The sequence below is a fragment of the Carlito syrichta genome, unplaced genomic scaffold, assembly GCF_000164805.1.
Source record: "Carlito syrichta isolate Samal-C Ts95f unplaced genomic scaffold, Tarsius_syrichta-2.0.1 Scaffold67297, whole genome shotgun sequence".
Classification (NCBI taxonomy): Eukaryota; Metazoa; Chordata; class Mammalia; order Primates; family Tarsiidae; genus Carlito; species Carlito syrichta.
Window position 1 is genome coordinate 551,023 of NW_007011393.1, and position 20,576 is coordinate 571,598.

At 49.6% G+C, this 20,576-nt stretch overlaps 1 protein-coding gene across 1 annotated transcript in view; it reads right to left on the reverse strand.

Annotated features, from left to right (window-relative positions):
* LOC103253411 (cilia- and flagella-associated protein 54) overlaps positions 1-20,576 on the reverse strand; it is a 125,465-nt gene that overhangs the window by 31,373 nt on the left and 73,516 nt on the right. Inside the window, exons 25-28 of the mRNA XM_021709194.1 lie at positions 15,842-16,015; positions 13,568-13,791; positions 8,139-8,306; positions 524-630 (exon numbers count right to left, since the gene is read on the reverse strand). Of these exons, the coding sequence (XP_021564869.1) occupies positions 524-630; positions 8,139-8,306; positions 13,568-13,791; positions 15,842-16,015 (673 nt within the window). The remainder of the gene's footprint in view (positions 1-523; positions 631-8,138; positions 8,307-13,567; positions 13,792-15,841; positions 16,016-20,576) is intronic.

Genomic DNA, 20,576 nt, shown 5'->3' on the forward strand with positions numbered 1-20,576 from the left:
CAAGGGGTGAAAAGACAGACGAGCAAGGACCGTGGCCACGTGCAGTGGAGGGCCTGGACACATGCCAGAGCCCGGCCCGCTTGCCGGAGAGGGGGGAGGGCAGCCTGGGGGGCAGAGACCTTGACTCTGGGCCCAGAGGAAAGGGGGCCGGGAGCCACCCCGCTGGAGACAACTGAGTTATCTTAGCCACAAAAATGACGTCAAAGCCACAGGCAAAAGAGGGTGGGCAACATCCTTGTGCTCTCTTGGCCTCCACAAAGGGTCACGAGCTGTTCTGTCAGCAGTCCTAGGCACTATTACTGTTCTTCTTCCCATTTTCCCGAGGAGGAAACAGGCACTGAGGTTACGCAAGTGCTCCCCCCGCATTTGAAGGGGAGCAGGTGACACGCAGGCCGGAGCTCTCCGCGGCCACAGATCCACCTCTGCCCAGAAGGGGCGTCCTCCCAAGGGGCCCGCCACACCGGCCCACACCCCACAGGACGGTGTGTCCAGCGCCCCGGGCAGGGGGTGGATGCGCACTTGCCTGGACAGCGACAGCCACAGGGTGCCCACGCGCAGGCTGTCGCCCACGGGGCGTCCCACGTCCACGATGCGCAGGGGCTTCTGGTTGCAGGCATACAGCAGCAGGACCTGCACGGAAACAAGGGTGGGAAGGCTGACGGTGGGACTGCAAACACACAACCCCGGGCTCCCATAACACCGTCAGGAGAGAACGATCAGAGCTGGTTTTGAGTCACTTTAAAGAGAAATGATGCAAACAAGAACAGTGCAAAGGTTGTCAGAGAAAAGTAAGTACCATTTGGCAACAATGCCATGCTATGTTTGAGGGGCGGCATTTTGTCCCGCGGTCCAGTTCCTGTTTCAGTCCTGAAGGCCTCCCAGCAAGTCCCAGCCCCGCACCTGGTGAGTGTCCAGCGCTGCGTCCTGTTGTTCTCAGCACGTACCTTCCTGGGGCATGGCCCACCCGCGAGGTCGTGTGTGCTGTTTGCTCCCTGCCGGCCACGCATTCAGTGCACGTGCAGTTCCCATCCCCCAGGATGAAATCCCCCTTGAGGGCTGGTTGCTTGAACCCCTGCTGCGTGGACCCCAAGGGCCTTAGCCTCACACAATGCAGCACTAAGTCACAGGTCTGCAGGACCTCAGAGCGCGTCTGGTCTCAATCCCTCAGATGAGACAGAAGAAAGCCAAGGCCCAGAGCTGCCTGTCAAAACTGACTAACGAGGCATACTGGGGCTCAGAGAACAGTACCCCAAAGCACGGCACTCTGGCACCTGGGCACTTTTGAAGAAAAGGGACTGGGACGGCCCCAGCAGCTGCCACAGAACCAAGGACTCTCCAAGCCAGCGCAGCGAGGGGTTCCCTCAGAAACGTCCTTATCTGACTAGAAAACTTCCTCCAAAAGATGTGCAAGTGTCTGGAAGCCTCTCCCAAGGAACCTCATCAAATAACCAGGAAAGACTAACAGCAGAGAAGAGGCGAGACTAGAAGTGGTCACCACGCCCAGACAGCCGTCTCACTTGCCCGCCGGCAGCCTAGGGGCACTGCCTGGGAGAGGAATCTGCACAACACACAGCCTGTGTTCCCAGGAAGTCTCTCCCACCCCACCCTCCCAGAGCTTGTCTGTGGCTGCCAAATGTCCTTCAGGTTCATTCGGATCCCCTGCGAAGCATTCGCTACTCCTCAAAGCTGCCTGCGCCCTTCTGCCCTCTGCCCGTTCACAAGGGCATTTCGAGTCGCGGGAGACTGCCGAGTGGGAGCACGTGACGTCGACGAGGGCACAAGATCTCAAAACGGGCAAAGTGGGGACCACAGGGGGACCCAGACGTGACCTGTACGACGACCACTTGTGTACCTAAAGCTGACTGTGCCCCCACATCTTGAACACAACAACATTTAAAACAAGCACATAAATAATAAAAAACACAATGCGATCCAATCGTTTTAAACAGGGCGTTTTGGTCCCTGAACCACCCGGGTGGCTGGGTGCCCACCCTCCTGAGATCTTCCTGTGCACATTAGTAGCCATGCATGTCCTTTCTCGGGTCTGTCTAGCGTCTGTGCTCTTGTGCTCTTCGGGGCGGGAGATGGAAACTCGCCCCGACAGGCCCAAGCCTCTCTCTCTGCTTCCTCGCAAAAGACATGGAAGAGGCATCTCTCCGAGGACATAAAAGCCCCGGATGGATGGGGCGAGAGGGGGGGTAGCCGAGCGACGTCAGGAGCCCTTGGAGGGTGCTCGTGTCTCGCGGCAACAGCCCGACAAAACCCGTCCTGATTCGGAGGGTCTGGGCCAGCTGGGAGTCCGCATCTCTAACAGGTTTCCAGGGCAGCCGGTGCTGCCGGCTCTTGGCCACGCGTTGGCCAGCAAGGGCCGGGACCGTTGGGGGCCAGCCCCGCCTCGTGTACCAGCCTGTGTCTTCCCTGGCTCTGGAGGCTGGGAGACGTGGAGCCCCATCTGCAGGAGCAGGCTCTAGCCCGTCCAGAAATTCGGAGGGAGGCCCCGGGCACGCCTCACCCCTGGTGGCAGCACTCCCGACTGCTAGGCTGGCGACGCCGGGCTTCTGTTTTTACGACGGCCTGGCCGTTTCCGGGAGCCCGGGCCTTCCTTCAGCATCCCGCGAGGACGGGCTTTGTCTTGAATGCAAGGCTGCCTGCTTGGGGGCCTGGAGTAGAGTCTGGCTCTGCGTTCGGATAGCAGACTCTGGAGGGTGCGCTCTGGGACACAAAGCCTTCCTGAAAAGAGCGAGGGCCACAGCGCCTGCTCACAGGTGGCTGGACTCCGACGCGGAGTAAGCCTGCCTGCGGGAACACTGCTGTGCCAGCCAGGTCTGTGCTTTCACTTGCCAGGCGGAGTCTTGCTTTCCAGAGCTGCCCTGACCAGCCCTCCTGCCCCGACCAGCCCTGTCTGCTGAGTCTCCTGTGCTCGGAAAGCTGTGCCTTTATCTGTCCGGCTGCTCTCAATGCAACATCCTTAGCAGCAATTCTGACCCCTCCGAGTCAGGTATCAGAGGCCAAGAGGAGGGTCAGCAACTGGCTCCTTATCGTCCCTCCTCCCTACAAGCTCTGGGTTGTGGGCCTCGAGCCTCCTCAAGTCAGAAGCATAATGTGAAGTACATTCTGCCCCTCGAATGGGCTGGATCCTCCTGGGAACACTGGACACTGAAGCGATCCGGGCAATGAGGTGGGTGGGGCCACAGACCCTCAAGCAACTCTCCGGCTGACTTGGGCCATGAAGTCTTCAGCTGCAGCTGCGTCCTGGAGCAGCTGAGCATATCTGTGGCAGGTCAACCACCCTCCATAGGCATCTCAAAGCCACTGACTGTAGCTTCGTGAGAAGGGCAGTCCCTGGCAGCCTCTTTCGGGTTTGTCCCTAAAGATTTTGAAACTGTTCAAAGGATGCCCCATTTGTGACAAAGTTCCAATGAACAGCTTACACTGGGGTTCCCCACATTCCACTAAAGACACTTCTGTCCATGAGGACAGAATAATTTCGACCTCCCATACTTACCAAGTTAAACTTTTCCACATTAGGTGCTGGCCTCTAAAGAGTCACAGCACAGAGATGTTTCGCCTCTTAGTTATCCAAACATTTCCCAGGGGAGTCCCCAGTGCCGGCATTTCCACTCTGCGGCCACCCTCAGCCCTCGAGCCCACGGGCCTGACTGCTCGAGGGTGAGGAATCAGCTGAGCGGGCCAAGTGGACAGATCGGTGAGGTGAACTTGCCTGGTCACGCAATGATCTTTCAGTTCTAGAAGCTCCAGAGCTCCGAGTCAGACATCCGGGTTCCTGACCCCCCTGCCCAAAGGCTGGAAATGCCTCCGAGGACGGAGGACAGCACCGTGATTGGTCATGCCAACCTGCAGCCAGGGCGCCTCAGGCCCCACGCCTTGCCCGCCGTCGCCCCTCCACCCGGGCCTCCGTCTCCTCTTCTGGGGAATGGGGCTGGTAGAAGCACCCTGCGGCAGAGCTGGCAAGCGCCGCTTGAGTCTTCCCTCTTGGTGTCGCCTTGTGAGCCCCACAGTCTTCAGGCAGTCACTCAGCACTAAACTCCACGCTGAGGTCCTGACCCCGGATGCTCAGATATACCGCTGGACTCAAGCCCTCACGCACATCTCCTCATCGTCTCCTAGGAGGGTGCAGTCCTGAGTGTGCGACTTAGTTCCTCTGAGTCCACGTTTCCTGATGTTTGGTCTGAGCTGCAGGGCCACAGGCACAGCCTTTCTCAGGACCCCATTCGTACACACAGACATGGCGCTCTGCACAGACACGAGCTCACCGTCGAAGGAGAAGTGCTCCCACACCAAGACAGGGGAAACTGTGTCTTCTGCCCCTTTTCCTGGGGCTTAAGAAAATCACCCGAGCAGCCTGCATGACTCACAGCTTTTCAGTGGGTAACTGTCCCCTAATCCCCACCTGACATGAGCTCATGCATCCACATTTGTCGTCAGACACGACGGTTGGTGATAAAACCCTGTTGCTCCAGTAGCAGTCTCTGACGCAGTCCTGGCATTTGCCGCCTCGACATTGGTGTGCTGTGCTTTCTGATGGCATCACAGGGACAGTTCGCATCACCCTGCCCCGACCTGCCTTTTTCATAACTGATATGGGTGCCACGTTCTGTGACCTTGTGAAACGAACTTTACACTTTCTTCCTCATGTTTTCAACTAGCAGCTCAGGCAAACCCTGTTTCCCACTGGGCCGTCCTCCCATTTCCGTGCTCCCTCTGACAGATGTAACCTTCTGTTAGTTCCCTGCCTGCAGGTTAATACATTCTGATATACGCTGAAGGTCAACCTAAGAAATTTTGCATCATGAAATGAAAGTTTCAAAAGCAGTATTTTTCCTTACTTTATGTGATGCATTCTAATATTTTTTGTTTCTTTTTTAAAAAGGCTCTTCATGATCCACTATATTGATTCCCTGGTTTACGAATATTCTTAGAACCACAATTTGAAAACTACTGCACTAAATGCCCCAAAAGAGATTATAGAATCATTCCTGTAAATGCATATGGAGCATCCAGCAAGGATCTGACAGGCAGGGAGTAGGAAGGAGAGTACTTCAAAATGCAGGTGGCCGTGTTAAATGTGCCAAGGTTTCTCTTCATCTGAATGGAGAGAGAACTGCAACTGACTAAGAGTCAGTGGAGGTTTCCAGCCTGAGGCAGCAGAACGCGGGGCTAGTGTACAGAGGGGTCTTGGGAAGAGGCCAGCCTGGGAGGCTTTGCGATTTGATGCAGGTTGGGTCGGGAAATGCAGAAGCTAGCTGGGGTGCGGCTGGTGAGCACAGCATGTGTGGCTTGAGGACAAGGACAGACTCCTGCAGAAGAGAAGGGCAAGAGAAGAGGAGTGCTACGCAGGGTAAACCCCCAGACAAATGCTTTGTGGGGAAAGCCCGAGGCTCTTCCTAGAGAAATTCCATGGCGGAAGGACTCTCCATAGAGGCAGCACTGCTCCATGTGAAAGCTCGACCCACTTCCACGTCTATCCTAAATGCTGAAGAGCTGTTCAACCTCCAACAGTTCGGGGGTCGATGGCGAGCTGCCTCCCCTCTTTCTTCTGACCCTCAAAGAGACCCTGCAGTGTCCACTCACACGTATGGATACAGACAGGAATAAAGACACAGACAATAACCACTCAGACCAGTTATCCGTGGGACATAAATCTGTAAACCGCATTTAGAGGCAACCTATTTGCCTATTTGCCTCTAATTTGCACTTGAACTTGCTGGTCAGGCATGGCTCACTCTTGCAGTTGTAGGGTGCTGGGAGCTAAAGCATCTGTCAGGAGACACTGTGGCTCAAAGGTAAAAGGTGCTTTCAGATAGCGTTTGCAATGACGTTGTAAACTTGAAGTTGTTAAACTCTGAAAGCACAATAAGCTTGTGTAATCTCTCACAATGACAGCTAATACTTACTGAGATTAGTGTTTATAGACGAGGGGAGCGCTGACACAGAAAAGTGAACTAATCCACTAAGATCACAAAAGCAGACGTGGCAGGGCTGAGATTCAACCTCGGCAGTTTGGCTCCAGAGTCTGTGCCCTTAACTACTACACTAATACAAGCAAAACAAACACAAAGAAAATCCTTCCCAATAAAACTGTGCAAAGACCAGAAGAAAACCTGAAAAGAAGCCAGAAAACGGTCAGAGCAGCACAGCCTGACTCTTGGCAGCAGCGAGGGGAATGAGTAGACAGCATTCCCAACGTGCGGGGTCAACCTGACTTCCTGTCTCAGTCTCTACCTCGTGGCGATTTACTTCACAAATATATGTAGCAATGACATTTATCAGGCAAACAGGAACTGAGAGCATTTGCCTTCAGAAGATCCCACCCAGGGACATTCTATAGTACGTGCTACATTGGAGAGAGAGGGTCCCAGAAGGAATGTCCAGGGTACGGAGGAAGTCAAAGCAAAGCAAATGGCAAATGTGCAGGGAGTTCTATGGGAAATTCTTCTGTATAAAACGATACAATTATGATATTATTTGGGGTTAAAAAAGAAAATATACTGTAATACCATCGAAGTCAGTAGGGAACCACAGACATCCGTTAGCTGTAGATGTCAATAAGTTGAGGATGCCTGTTATTCCGAGGGTAACCACTAAAAGCACAGAAGAATAGTGCATACTTTCAAAACTTATAGATGAAAAGTGGATCAGAGAAAAATCAATCCAAAAGAAGGCATTAAAGAAGAGAAAAACAAAAGCCAGGGCAAGTAAAAACACAGAATAACATGGTGGACTTAAAACCAAGTAGGAAATTATCCAGTCAGAAGACAATATTGCCTGACTGTATTTGAAAATATCCAAGTACATGTCTTTTATAAGAAACACAATTAAAGCACAAGTAAACAGAAGAATTGAAAGCAAAAACCTGGGAAAATATCTACTGTGAAAATAATAAGCAAAGTAAGTCATTTTCTTATGTTAATAAAGGACAAAGATAATTTTAAAAACAGGATTACAAAAAGCCCTATTATCAAAATGATGAAATGATCAATTCCCCAAGAAGACATAGCAGTCATCAATCGTATTGCACCTCAGACGCATCTTTAAATTACATAAAGCAAAATCCTAGATCACTATAAGAAAAAACAAAACCATGACAACCACAGTGAGACATTTAAGCATACTTTTCTCAATAATATCTTTTAAAAGTCAACTAAAACAGAAAAATCAACAAGAATATAGATGATTTGAACAAGATTAGACATATCTAAGAACTGCCTCAATATCTGAGGAGTTCATATTCTTTCTAAGAGCAATAGACTATTTATATAACTAGCCCTTTCCTGAAGGAAAAATAATCAAATTTCAACAAGTATCAATTACACAGAACATTTTTTTAGTACCACAAAACAACATAATCCAGGAATAGATAGCAAAAAAAAAAAAAAAGGCTTTCCCATGACTTCTTAGTTATTTTCAATTTTATTCTATTGGCCCATATAGACCCTACATTGCTGTCTCTTCTTGTCTATGTGATAAGAGCATGGCCTCTAGTCTTCCAGTTATAACGGCCTAGTTACACTTTATGTTTAACTGGAAGATTTAGTTCTTATGAGGGGTGCCCCCCCAAAAACGGAATTATTCTTTGGAGGGTGGGTGCTTGAAGTACACTCGGAATTTGTTCCTCTGGATCAAACGGTCAACCACAGTTTTTATCTGGAAGTCTTAAGAAAGGTGCGTCCTAATTTGTGGAAGAAATATCCCCAGATGTGGCCAACAGGTGACTGGTTCTTCCACCATGACCACGCACCTGCCCACACCATGCTGAGCGCTCAGCAGTTTTGGACCCAAAAGGGCGGGACCCCTGTGCCCACCCTCCCTCTTCACCCGATCTTGCCCGGAGTCCGGGGTGACTTTTTGGTCGCCCCAGATGAAAAGAGTCCTCAAAAGGAAACGTTTTGCTGATGTGAAATGCATGAAACCAAAATGGCAGAAGCACCAAAAGGCATCAAAATGAACGCACTCAAAGACCGCTCTGAGCCGCAGGAAAAGCATCTCTGTAGGTGGATTGCATCAGACGGAGGGAGCTTTGAAGGCGGCTGAGGTTTTGACACGTTAAGGATAAAGACACAGCTTTTGATAAACACGCCCCGAGTTGTTTTGGGTCCCCTCATCCGTATGGTACATACCAGAGGTTCTGTCTCCTTCGGAGGCCTGTCCAGGGGAGGAATGTACCACTGAAAACAGAGCTCGCTGTTGGACGCTTGTGTTGCCATTTCTGACGACACATCCACGTTAGATGGGCTGGAAGTGAGCTTACAAGACGAGCTGGAGTAGGACAAGCTGTCGCGACAAAACTAGGGAACAAACACAACAGCCGTTCAGTGGCTGGTGGTGAATCCATGCAACCTACAAAGCAAGTCAGTTGGCTACACTGGAAAACTCTGGGAGTTGTCTCTGTTTGCTTATGGAGGCAGAGCTTAAAACTGTCCCTGGGTTGCCACAGAGAATTCTCCCACAGTAAAACTCAGCTTCAGCCCGTGGACTGACGAATGTGTCGGCTCTGCGGGTCTCCAGGTGAGACACAGGCGGGGACGAGGCCCGGGCAGCTGCCCTGGCTCGAGGTTACCACTGCTTCTAAGAATGCCAGTGTTGTTTCTAGTTTACTCCCTGGAGAAGATACTGACAGCGTGGTTATAATTGATTATCTGTTTTCCAAAAGCATTTTTTTGCAGTGCCATATGCAAAATAAGACACAGTTTTTGCTCCAAAGGCAAAAGCCCATTGCTCTGCAATCTATTTGCTCTGAAGGTTAGTCATTCCCTCCTTATATGAATGTGACTGATACATCCAAGTTCAGTCCTTGGTGAACCTGAGCCCAGCGTCTTTTATGAAACCCGGCCGCTGTGTCAGGAGTCTGCAGGAAGATAAATGTATGGGATATCATTTAACTAGTTGTTTAAGGGCACTAAAAAAACAAAGCATGGTCGCTAATTACCAACAAAAACAGGCTAGCCACAGCGATAATAACCATGAAAACAAGATCCCAAATCTGAAAGGACTTTTCTTCATGAAGCCCAAGCTACTTTCAAAATTAACTTCTCGTCAGGCCCAAGGGAATTGCTGGTCGCTGGGAAGCAGTCCTCTATCAATTCCTTCTGATATCTAGGGCCTCTCGAGATTTGGTGGCCAAGAACATGCCACAGCCAGAAAGAAACGCCTGGAATTTCCATAAGGCTTTGTCTGACCCATTATCTCTGAGACCATTCAGATATGAGGCTGTGAATGCACGTCTGCAGAATGAAGTAAAAAACGAAATACAAACACTGACCTTTCCAGTTGTCTACTGATAAAGGCGAAAAAAACACTTTGACTGACAGGTCCTCTTAAATGTGAAAAGTTTTCAAAAATGCCTAGAGATGATCGTGAAAGAATATTATAAGCCAGACACCTCACTTCTGAAGGTGGGAACACAACACACAATGAGCAGGACACTGGGGCAAAGAACCATTTGAAAGTGCTCAATTACGGGTCGCTGCATGTCAGGCAGTCCATCAGAAACATCGCGTAAATAATTCCCTCAAAAAATAGTGTCACGGATTTCCTCATACTTGAGTGACTCTCAGAGGCTCTGACAGTATTTTGGCAAATAATTCATATTTAGTAACTAGACAAATATTGAAAATGAAGATCAAACACCTTTCATTTCAATATGATCATTGCTTGTTAGCATAATGGTCTGATAACGATAAATCCTAACAGAAGTTGGTGTCAATATAGGCCTTTAATTTTCCACCATCTTTAAAATACTGTCATACCTAGCTGCTAATGGGATTCACTGCATATGCTAATTGATGAACTGCTCACTGAGTATTTTTATTTTATTTTATTTTATTTATTCTTTGAAAGAAATAAAACAGCAGGACCACCAGGAGGCTCAGTCCTAAAAACAAGGGAGCTCACCCTGGGCAGACACGACCTCGCAGACAGGGCAGGCACCACCCAGCAGGACCACCCCAGCGCTGCCCACAGCTGCGTTTGTTTTCTTTTGCTTTCTGAGTCAGAATCTCACTCTGCTGCCCAGGCTGGAGCGCAGTGGCACGTTCACAGACACCGCAGCCTTGACCTGCTGGGCTCAAGCAAGCGATCCTTCCACCTCAGCCTTCCAAGTAGCTGGAACCACAGGAGTGTGCCACCATGCCTGGCTAATTTTTTAAATGTATTGTAGAGACGAGGCCTTGCCAAGTTACCCAGGCTGGTCTCGAGCCCCTGGGCTCAGGCAGTACTCTTGCCTCGGCCCCCCACAATGCTGGGATTACAGGCATAAGCCACTGCACAAGGCCTGCCCGTGGTTTTAACCATATCCGATTGGGGAAATTTTCAATGCGATTTTCTTTCCCATCACAAAGCTCCAGTAGAGCTGATGACACGCAGAATCGAACGCAGTGAGCGCGACGTGTGGAGCAATGCAGGTTCTGGAAAGGTGTCTGCTTCTTTGTGGGGCAAAGTAGGTTTAAGGATCAAACCATGGCAAGAGTTGGACGGCAGTGGCCTCCTCGGTGACTACAGGTCCAAAGTGTCATTACAAAAATCAGCCAAGCCCAGAGTTTCTCTTGAAAACACTCTCTGTGCTTGTTAGCCTCTCGCCCAGGGAAACGGACGCATGACGGGAGGCCTGTGCCTGTCAGGCTGGGCCGGGATCTCAGAGCTGAGAATCCTGGGAGAGTGTTGCGCTAATCACATCCGAGACAGCAGACAGGGTGAGGAGATTCCGAGAATCTCCTGCCAGAGAGATGTCAGGTGTGCTGGTAACATAGCCGCGGCTGGACCTGGAGTGCATCACGGGAGCTGGGCAACCACAGGCCACCAGGACATGGACACACTCAGGCAGCGCTCCCTGCAGAACAGAGCTTCAGAAATCATACCAAGTAGTTTCCAAATTCTGATGTGATATGCACAAGAACAGAGCCATTAAAACTATGGTTCTCGGCCTTCCCTGTCCCGACCCCACGGACGCGTCTGGCACACCTGGTGGCCGTTCTCAGAGGCACCATCCCCAGGAGGGGTGGATCAGAAGGCCGTGTCAAGGGGAACGATGCCAGTTCTCTCTCCTGTGCTCACCCTCCATGTGGAGGGCCGGGCACTTTCCTATTCCCCACCAGCTGGCCTCCCCACCTGCTCCCCCACCTGGGATGTGTTACTGGGTTTGTGAAGCGGGAAGAAGGGTTTGGGACATGCGTTGCTCGGCTCTGTCTTCCTGAAAGTGAGCTGCTTGCAGGAAATGAAATTCTCTGCTTCTTCGTGCGACAGATTTCAAGGGACGGCACTGTCCCCACGGAGAGGCTGGATTATGACTCTGTCTACCTTGGTGTTCGTTCCTAGGAAGACCAGCTACCGGTAGACAGAAACCACAACCCACGAAACCAGCTTTATGGCCCACAGAGGTAGGTATTCTTTAACCCCAGCCTGTCTTGCTCATTACCCTTACTTCTCAAACGATTTGGAATCTGGGCAGGAAATGGGGGAGCTGAGATCTGTCCTGCCACAATGCCCCCGGGCCTGGGAAGGGAGAGGCATCATCTGAAAACCTGCTCGTTATGCTCACAGTCCACGGCCCTGGGACCACGCCACAGCCCCATCCAGAATCATTTCTTTCGCTGAATTTTTCTTAAAAATGGCTTTAAAGGGCCTTTCCACTACTTCTTAAAACTCACAGTTTACTGGCAGTCACCTGACTCTCTTGAGCAGGGCAGGAGTGCTCAGAAGAGTGGCTTCTAGAAAGTGATTCTCTACCCAAAGCCTGAGCTTGCTGGATTCCAGTGGGACACGGTGAGCAAGGGCGTCCTTTGCAACACGCCATGTCTTCCTGGAGACTTGGCACCAGAAGCACGGACATGCCTGGTGCAGGGAGTCTATAACCATGAACGTTTTTTGTTGTTGTTTTTGAGCTGGAGTCTCACTCTGTTGCCCAGGCTGGAGTGCAGTGGCATGCTCACAGCCACTGCAGCCTCGACCTGCTGGGCTCAGGCCATCCTTGCACCTCAACCTTCCAAGTAGCTGGAACCACAAGTGCGTGCCACCACGCCCGGCTAATTTTTAATTTATTTATTGTAGAGATGAGGTCTCGCCAAGCTGCCCAGGCTGGTCTCAAAACCCTGGGCTCAGGCAATCCTCTCGCCTCCGCCTCCCAACGTGCTGGGATGACAGGCATGAGGCACCACACCGGGCTAACCATGAAAGTTAAATCGCTGGTGGTGAATCCAAGCAGAGGTGCTTCAAAATGAATGAGAGGATTTTCCTCGTTTTGAGGAGTTCTGGGCACATGAACCGATTCATTCATCTCCGGAGCAGGTTCTGGGCGCTTCTGATGTGCCCCATCCACGGTGTGCCCTACCAGCCTCCGGCTCTGTAGCCACAGGGCAGCTCGCACCCGCCTCCCCCACAGCTCGCCACCCCCCATGCCCGCGAGTGGTGCCTCATCAGCTCAGGGTCAAGACGGGGGCTCCAAGTAGCGGGAGAGACTCTGGTCGCCTTTTCTCCTCCACTCGCTGTCTCCAAAGGGTCATCGAGTTGTGTTGTCATTGTTGTTCCTTTTGCAACAGCTTCCACAGCCATCCTTGCTTCCCGCCCTGTGGCACCAGGTTCGCTGCTTCCAGATGTTCTCTCAGATGACTCTCATCTGTCCTTTGCCGGTCAGCCCTACTGACAGGACTGACAGCAAATCTCATATATCTTGATGTGCGCCCACTTACACCGTGATCAGCCCTGCTGTTGTCTCTGAGATGGCAGCTCTGACATGTTGTAGCCCCACACCAAGACTGTGCCCAGGGACCGTGCGGCTGCGTCCTCTCTCCATCAGCTCGGAGTATCTCTGGCATCGTGTAGGTATTCAGCATACGTTTGTTGGACACCATATTTCAAATCCGTATTCCCACCTTTTAATAAAGTCCTTTGCTTTTTCAGTACCTCCCAACTTATCGATTTTGGTGGTTTCTTCAAACATTGTGATCACTCAAGAACTTAGTAGCTTTACGGTTTAAAGAGACTCATGCATACTCCCCTTTTCATGTCTCTACAATAGATGCCGTTAAAAAGATTCCATATTACCCATTTGGGAAAGCCTATCACATTTAATAACACTTTCCCAGATAGAAATGTCTTCTAACTTTTAATTTATTTGGAAAATGTACCTCTATTATTTCCTCATACTCACAATTCCCAAAAGTATACACAATGAATGATTTTTATTATGTATTTAAAACAAATGTACAGAATTGAGCACAGATTTAGAACCCCTCAACCTTATTTTCTGACCAGGTAATGATAGTAAAATCTGTGTCGCTTCTAGGCAAAATGGCTGCCCAAGAGATGTTTCTGGGCAGAAACATAGAAAAGTCTGAGATTCTGAGATGTATGAGAACAAGACAGGACTTTTGGAAGGTGAACTGTCCTGGACACCCAGGAGCTGGTCACCCTTCCCCCTGGCAACACAGCGCCACCTTCCCCGGAATCCACGGAGTCGGAAACCTGTGCCAGCATGGAAGTCAACATGCCTCCTTGGAAATGCAGGTGGGTCTAGGAGGCTTCGCGTAAATACATCGCGTTTTAGAGACATTACCTGGACTGACGACTCACACGAGTCTTTTTCTGAAAGAGGCAGGTTTTCCAGCCCTTGCAGAAGCTCCTTTGGAAACGCCTCAATACAGGAAGAGGAATACAGCTGCAAGAATTTCTTGAGGAAAAAATGCACTTCTTTCTGGCGCAAAATCAGTTCTGCGTTGAAGAGGGATGTGAGGATTGTGTCATCCGGCAGAGAGAGTCCAGACACCGGCGTGGCAGAAGCTGAAGGAGAAAAGAGACCTGGGTGCGGGTCGTTCTGGAGACCGGTGGCCTGCAGGGGGCCGCCACCTGCTCACTCTCGCCACCCTGCGTCCCCGCCCACCGCGGCCCGCGGCTCTCCTCCACCTCGGAGCCTGTCCACTCACGGAACTGCTTCGTGCCAGCAGGGACAGGAGGCCTCAGAGGCCCCCCACGCCGCGCAGCGTTAAAGGCATGAAGGGCCGTATCATCCGTCGACCTGCCCTCCTTGGCTTCTGCACACAGACCCTCCGGTGAGCGTTTGGGCGCAGGTCATGCCTCGGAAAGGGGCCTCCAGGAGCCGAGTGAGGGCCGAGTCAAGTGTTTGGAAAAGAGGGGGGTCCCAGGGGCGAGTGCACGGACAGGCTGCAGCGTGAGCGAGGAGGGCCCAGCCAGCGGGACAGGCCCGACACGAGCCTGAGCGGCGCGCCCTCTGACGTGAGCTCAGTCAGTCCATAACATCCAATCGCTAGCAAATAATAGTATCGATCAACTTACTCCACCTTGCTTAAAGCTTCTGTCTTAGTTGCCTGCCTGACCTAGGAACCACTGCTCAATGCCTAGGTGTGATTACAGTAACATGTCCATGACTACAGACGCCCAGCTTTGCACACTCTGGGCAGGCTGTGCTGACTGTTTCCTGCTGATGGCTCTAAAACTCCTTAGCCATCCGTTCCATGTAATTGTATGCTTTGTTAACTGAAATCAAGTACTATGCTTTGCAAAACCTCATTGTTACGTTGTCATATTTTGTTCTTATATTCTGTTAGTAACCTAACCGAGGTAACTCCCTCGTGTAATAACTCTTCTACCTTGTCTCTATGTAACTGCCTGAAACTATATCTTATTGGCAGAACTCCAGGGTCTTTCCAGGCACTGGCTATACCTGGGGCACAAAATTAATCAAAACTCCCTAACAATCAAAGTTCCCATTTTGGTTGTCAAGTTGTTAGTTAATAGTTGCTATGGTCACTAAGTTGCTATGTAGCAAATACTGCACATTTTATCTATAGAAGCTTGCCACAAACTACACTAGTTTGTCAAGAGTTTTTCTGGTATTTGCCTGCTCTTGACCCGCGTGTTAATAAAGAACTCATGGTTCATTAGACTCAGCTTGGTGGCGTGACTTCTTCTTCTCGCTTACTCGGTCATAACACCACCTCATCAGGAGGGTCACCAATGTGTGGGATCTCGGGACCGCCAGGGCATCCCACCTGGCTGGAGCTTCCAAAAAACCCAGGGTGGAAGAGGAGCAACACATGGTGCCTGGCATGGGTGGTGGCAACAGGTGACTCACAGGTGGATAGGTGGCCTCGGGGCCCACGTCCCTGTCCCTCCCCCTCAGCTACCTCATTCTGGCCCCTCCACGGTGACCCTCTTGAGGGCTGGCTCATCCATCACTGGCTCCGAGAACCACCTGGCCCTCCGTGACCCCGCCTGCTACCTGCCCTGCTGGCTTCCCTATCACTGGGCCCTGCACATGACAGTGCACTGCTGAGCAACCCCGGGTTCCCAGTGCCATGGGCACAGGTAAAACACAGCACGCGTTGTCACGCAACCACAGGAAGGACTGGCGTGACACAGGCTGTACCAGTTTTTTGGAGCTTCTTTAGGTGGTCCCAGCAACAAAAACAAAACAACTCTGCAGAGCTAAAGATCCCATCTGAAGGCAGGCATGAATTCTCTTTCCCATGCTGGATACTTCAGGGAACGCTCTCCCTAAAGCCACAATGCCATCATGTTCGTGTTACAAGCTGTCTAACCTCTTTGAGCCACAGGCTGCTCTGGCAGTCTTGACCAGCCAATGGATGCCTCCTCAGCAGATACAAAATTAAATATACAGAATTTCTTAGAAAGTTAATTACACTGAACTCCTGTTCCATCCAAAGACCCACGTCCCCCAGGATAAGAACCCATGAAATTGCCATCTTCCAAGGGACAGTTTGCTTGGAAGGCACCGAAAGTGTCTCCCAATCAGAGGTGGGAAACGCAGCTCCAGCAGGAGCAGGTGGGGACGGGCCCAGCGGGCGCCTACCCAGCAGCTTGCCCAGGCTGTTGGTCCTCTGCAGGTGGAGGTGGTAGCGCAGCAGAAGGACCCACGTCACATCCGCTCTGCTCTGCGTCTTCCCTCCGGCATTGGTGCCATCACACACGTCCTCGCTTTGGTGCAAGCTCGGATAGTAAGTCTGGAAAGCAACTTGGTAGTTATCTGAAAGACAAACCATGTTTCGGGAATACAGTGTTATACAGACTTCCCTTGGAAACAATGACACACAGAAAAAAGCACAACTCACTAATAAAAAACTGACCCATGCGACTATATTTCATCATAACCTTTTAATCACAAAGACACCAAACCCCAAGCTAAAAGACGAAGCATAGACTGAGAAACGGTATCTAGAATACACCGAAGTTATGTTTTTCTAATGAGCAATAACACCTTGCACCAATCAATAAGAAAAGTCAAGCTATCCAGTGTCAACAGGCAATTCACAGTACAGTAAACCCCAATGGCCAGCATCCTTAGCATCACGAAAAACCAGAGACATTCAATGAACATGGAATGCCATTTCACATCCCTCGGGAGTGCTTGGTAGCCCAGGGTCTTGCACCAAGATGTTAGTGGCAGTGTTGTTTAAAATAGTACAGACAGGAAACTTTAAAAAATAAACAGAAGCCTATTCGCCTTATGATATTTCAAGCGAGTGACTTAAATCTCCAGGGGAGAAAACACAGGCTCCGCTCCGGTCTGGGAGTGCACTCATCGGCTGTGAGCTTGACCTCTCTGGCCTCGGGTCTCTCAGGGTTTCTGATTTTCTGAGTCTCGCTTTTCCCTTCATTACCATCAGTGTGATATGGGTGGCCATGAGTCATTCTTGAAGCATAAAGGATTTAACCAGCAGGCTCAGGGTGACACAGAGTATGACACCATCCTACTCCACACCACCTTTGCATCCTTCTTGTAAACACAATGCTCCTAATGCTTGATTGGATTCCTGGTTGTCTCTGGAGAGGTCCACGCCTGGAAAGCAGAACATTCCCAGCACCCTTGGGTACCATGTGAGCCTCTCTCTACTCCCATTTCACTGTCTGCCCGCACCTGTCTCCCAGAAATGACTACTCCCCAAAATGTTGTGTTGCTAACCCCATGGCTGACCTTCACTCTTTAAACACATTACGTATCACGCAAGAACTAATATGTGGGTGACCTTATCTTTCTGGAACTTTATAGGAGGAGAGTCATATGCATGTGTGTCTAATTTTCCTGTATCATTAAACACTATGCTTTGACATTTCAGCCAGGCTGACACATGCAGCTACAATTCGCTGATTGTTTTCATTGCTATAGAGTATCCCATTACACGAGCGTACCACAGATTCTCTATTCTTCTGTTGATGGACATGTGGGCTCTCTCTCATTTGTTTTACTTCGTTTTGGTCTTTGTTGCCTTTTGCTCTTCTGTATAAATTTTGATGTCAGTTTGTCAAAGTGGGGATTGCATTTTCTTACTCCTGATTTCAAAGGGAATCGTTTTAACATTTGAATATTGATGATAAGTGCAGTCCTTTTCTTTCCCACCTGTAACTTTTACAAATTGAGATGTTATTTCCTAGTTTTAAATCATGAATTGTTGAATTTTACTGAATTTTCTGCACCTATTGGAGATGATGATTATTTTTCTCAAAAACCTGTTACAGTAGTGATTTTGTTTAATAGATTTTATAACAGTGAATTACATTTGCATTTCTGGAAATAATCCCATTTGACATGATGTATCTTCTAATATGCTGCTTATTTGATCAAAGTCATACATTTACATCATAAAAAAATAAAATGGTCTCTCCCTGGAGGCAAGCATTTTTAATCACCGGCACTTCAGTTCTTCTGGTGTTTGGTTCCACTCTTAAAATAACTTCCTTGTAACCGTGTCCTAAGTGACCAGTTTTAGAAAGTCTCTCTGTTGACTTTCTCTGTGACAGATGAGATGTGGGCTCACACAGCCCCTCCTCTTTGCTTCACGGTCCATAGAGCGTCCCCGTGTTTGGTCCCTGTTGGTTTTTATGAGTCAATGATGCCCTAAAGACACTCTCTGGTCCCACCACACATGCCATCTCCGGTGTCCCCTCTGTGACCTCACCCAGTCTACACCCTCACTGCCTCTGCTCGCCAGGTTTCCTATTTTCGGAGCTGAAACACTTACGCTCTGTCTTATACCACAGCACGTCTGTCCCCCCTGCTTCATTTGGCCTATAAGTGAAAAATCAACAAATAATACTTATATTACTGTGTGGAAGAACTGTTCACTTCACTATGGCCACATTGCTCCCTCCAGGGGTCAACCTCACGACTTGTGACCCACAAAGGATTGAGTTCTCGGCACAAAGGTCAGACGAGGGAGGCACCGCTTCACTCACCCCAGTCTAAGTCATGTGTCAGGTCCCCAAGTCCTTCAAGAGTGTCCCCCCTAGAGTTCCCGCCCATCCTTTTTCCTTGTGGAGAGGCGGGATGCCTCCAGTCCTCAGCATGTCCCTAACACCGTCGGACCCTGCCGTCGTCCTGCCTGTGCTGGAATCCAGGCCCACTCTTGGGCTCACAGGCTCGCGGTCACAGGTTTGCACTCCAGCTTGATGGCGGGTTTCTGGGCTGCACATGGCCGCCTGCCTCCCCTCGCCCTCTCCGTCCTCCCTCCCTCTCTGCCCCGCCCCACCTCCTTCCCTGCCCCCTCCTCTGCCTGTTTCCCTCCTCCTTCCCTCCCTCCGTCCTTCCCTCCCTCCCTCTCTCCTTCATTCACTGTCTTTCCTCTTTCTTTCTTTCTTCCCCCCTCCCTTCTTCCTTCCTTCCTTTTCTCCCTTCCCTTCTCCCCTCCCTGCCTCCCTCCTTCTCGTCCTCCCTCCCTTCTTTTTGCTCCTCTCTTTTTTCCGCCCTACCTCTGCTTCTTCCTTTGCAACCCAGTACACTGGGGTTCGTTCTCAAGTAACTTCTTAAAGAGAAAGCTCACCAGGAGTAGCCACTGGGTCCTCACAAGGCCCTTGTCCTGGACTCCTCATTTAGCCCCATACATGACTTCAGGCGAAGCTGGTTTTCCCTCTACACTTGCAAGGCCCTGCCCTCCTGCTTTCCAGGCCATTCTTGGTGGTGAGAAGCCCCACGCTGTTCAAATCCTCATTCCTTCCTGGTTGACCTGGATTTCCCCTCTCGAAAATATTTTGTCAACTTGTTATCTGTGGTGATTCCAAGTTTAATTTGGGTCTAGGTCTAGGTCTTTCTTTGTGCACACTGCTCGGAACATGGGAGACCTTCCAACCTGAAGACTCACCTCCCTCAGCCCTGCAGACTATCCCTGTGTTTGTTTATGATGACTTTGCTTCCTCCCGTGTTTGTATCTTCAATGTCTGTCCGTGAAAACTCTTTCATTGATGCTGACTCTCTCTCTCTCTCTCTCTTTCTCTCACTCTCTCTCTCCCTTCCCCTAGCGCTCTCACCTCACAGAAGTTGATTTATGACAGATGTAACACGGCAGCATTGCGAAGAAGGGTGATCTTTTCAATACAGTGGGTTCATTGTATATCCAAATGGAAAAAAAAAACTGATCATGACTTCAGTCTCGCACCACACAAAACAGATGTCAGGTGAATTGTGGAGCTAAGTGGTACATACAAATAGAAACACAAGAGGGGACCGCTATGTTTTGGGTAGAATAAGATGTCTAAAACTGAAATCAAAAAGCATAAACCATACAAAAAAGATATATAAATGGTACAATATTAAAATAGAACTTTGGGTCATCAAAAGATGCCATTACTGAATAAAAAGTCAAAACATATTGTGGAAAAAAATATTTGCAATACATATCATCTACAAAGACTCATATCCGAAGTTTGTAAAGACTCCTCTATCTCTGTAAGCCAAAGACAGAAAACATCCCCCCAAAATGAGCAGGTTTCTTAAATAAAAAAAAACTTTGCAAAAGCCAACATGTTGTATATCATAGTATTAGTGTTCAGTCACTTTAATCATAAAAATAAATTTTAAGTTAAAACCACTTTGGACCTTCTTGGCAGTATTCACTACAGCTGAAAACATGTGTCTTATAATTCAGCAATTCCACTACTAGCAAATACATTAAAAAGCACACATCTGTGCATAAAAACATTACATCCAAGTGTATTCATAGTGGCATTATCCATTGTAGCCCTGAGTGTTTATTAATGGTAGAATGGATAATAAATGGTGCTATTACACCCACCAAAAGGATAAATTGCAGAACATGATAAACAGAAGTCAGACAAAAAAGAATACAGGCTATATTATTTCATCTATACAAAATTAAAAATCTGATCAAACCAATCTATCTGTTAAAAATCAGAAGGAAAGGAGGTTGGCAGGGCCAGATGGGGAGGGTGGTGTAAACTTATGGAGTGCTGGTCTTGCTCTATTTCTTGACACAGTGATGGTTATTTGGTATTTCTTTTTTCTTTTTCTTTTTCTTTTTGAGCTAGAGTCTCACTCTGTCACCCAGACTGGAGTGCAGTGGCTGCTCCTGGCCACTGCAGCCTCAACCTGCTGGGCTCCAGCAGTCCTTCTGTGTCAGCCTTCCTACTAGCCGGAACTACAGGCGCATGCTACCACACCCGTCTACTTTTTTATTTATTGTAGAGACAAGGTCTCACCAAGTTGCCCAGGCGGGTCTTGAACCCATGGGCTCAGGCAATCCACTTGCCTCAGCCTCCCAAAGTGCTGGGATTACAGGCTGAGCCACCGAGCCCGG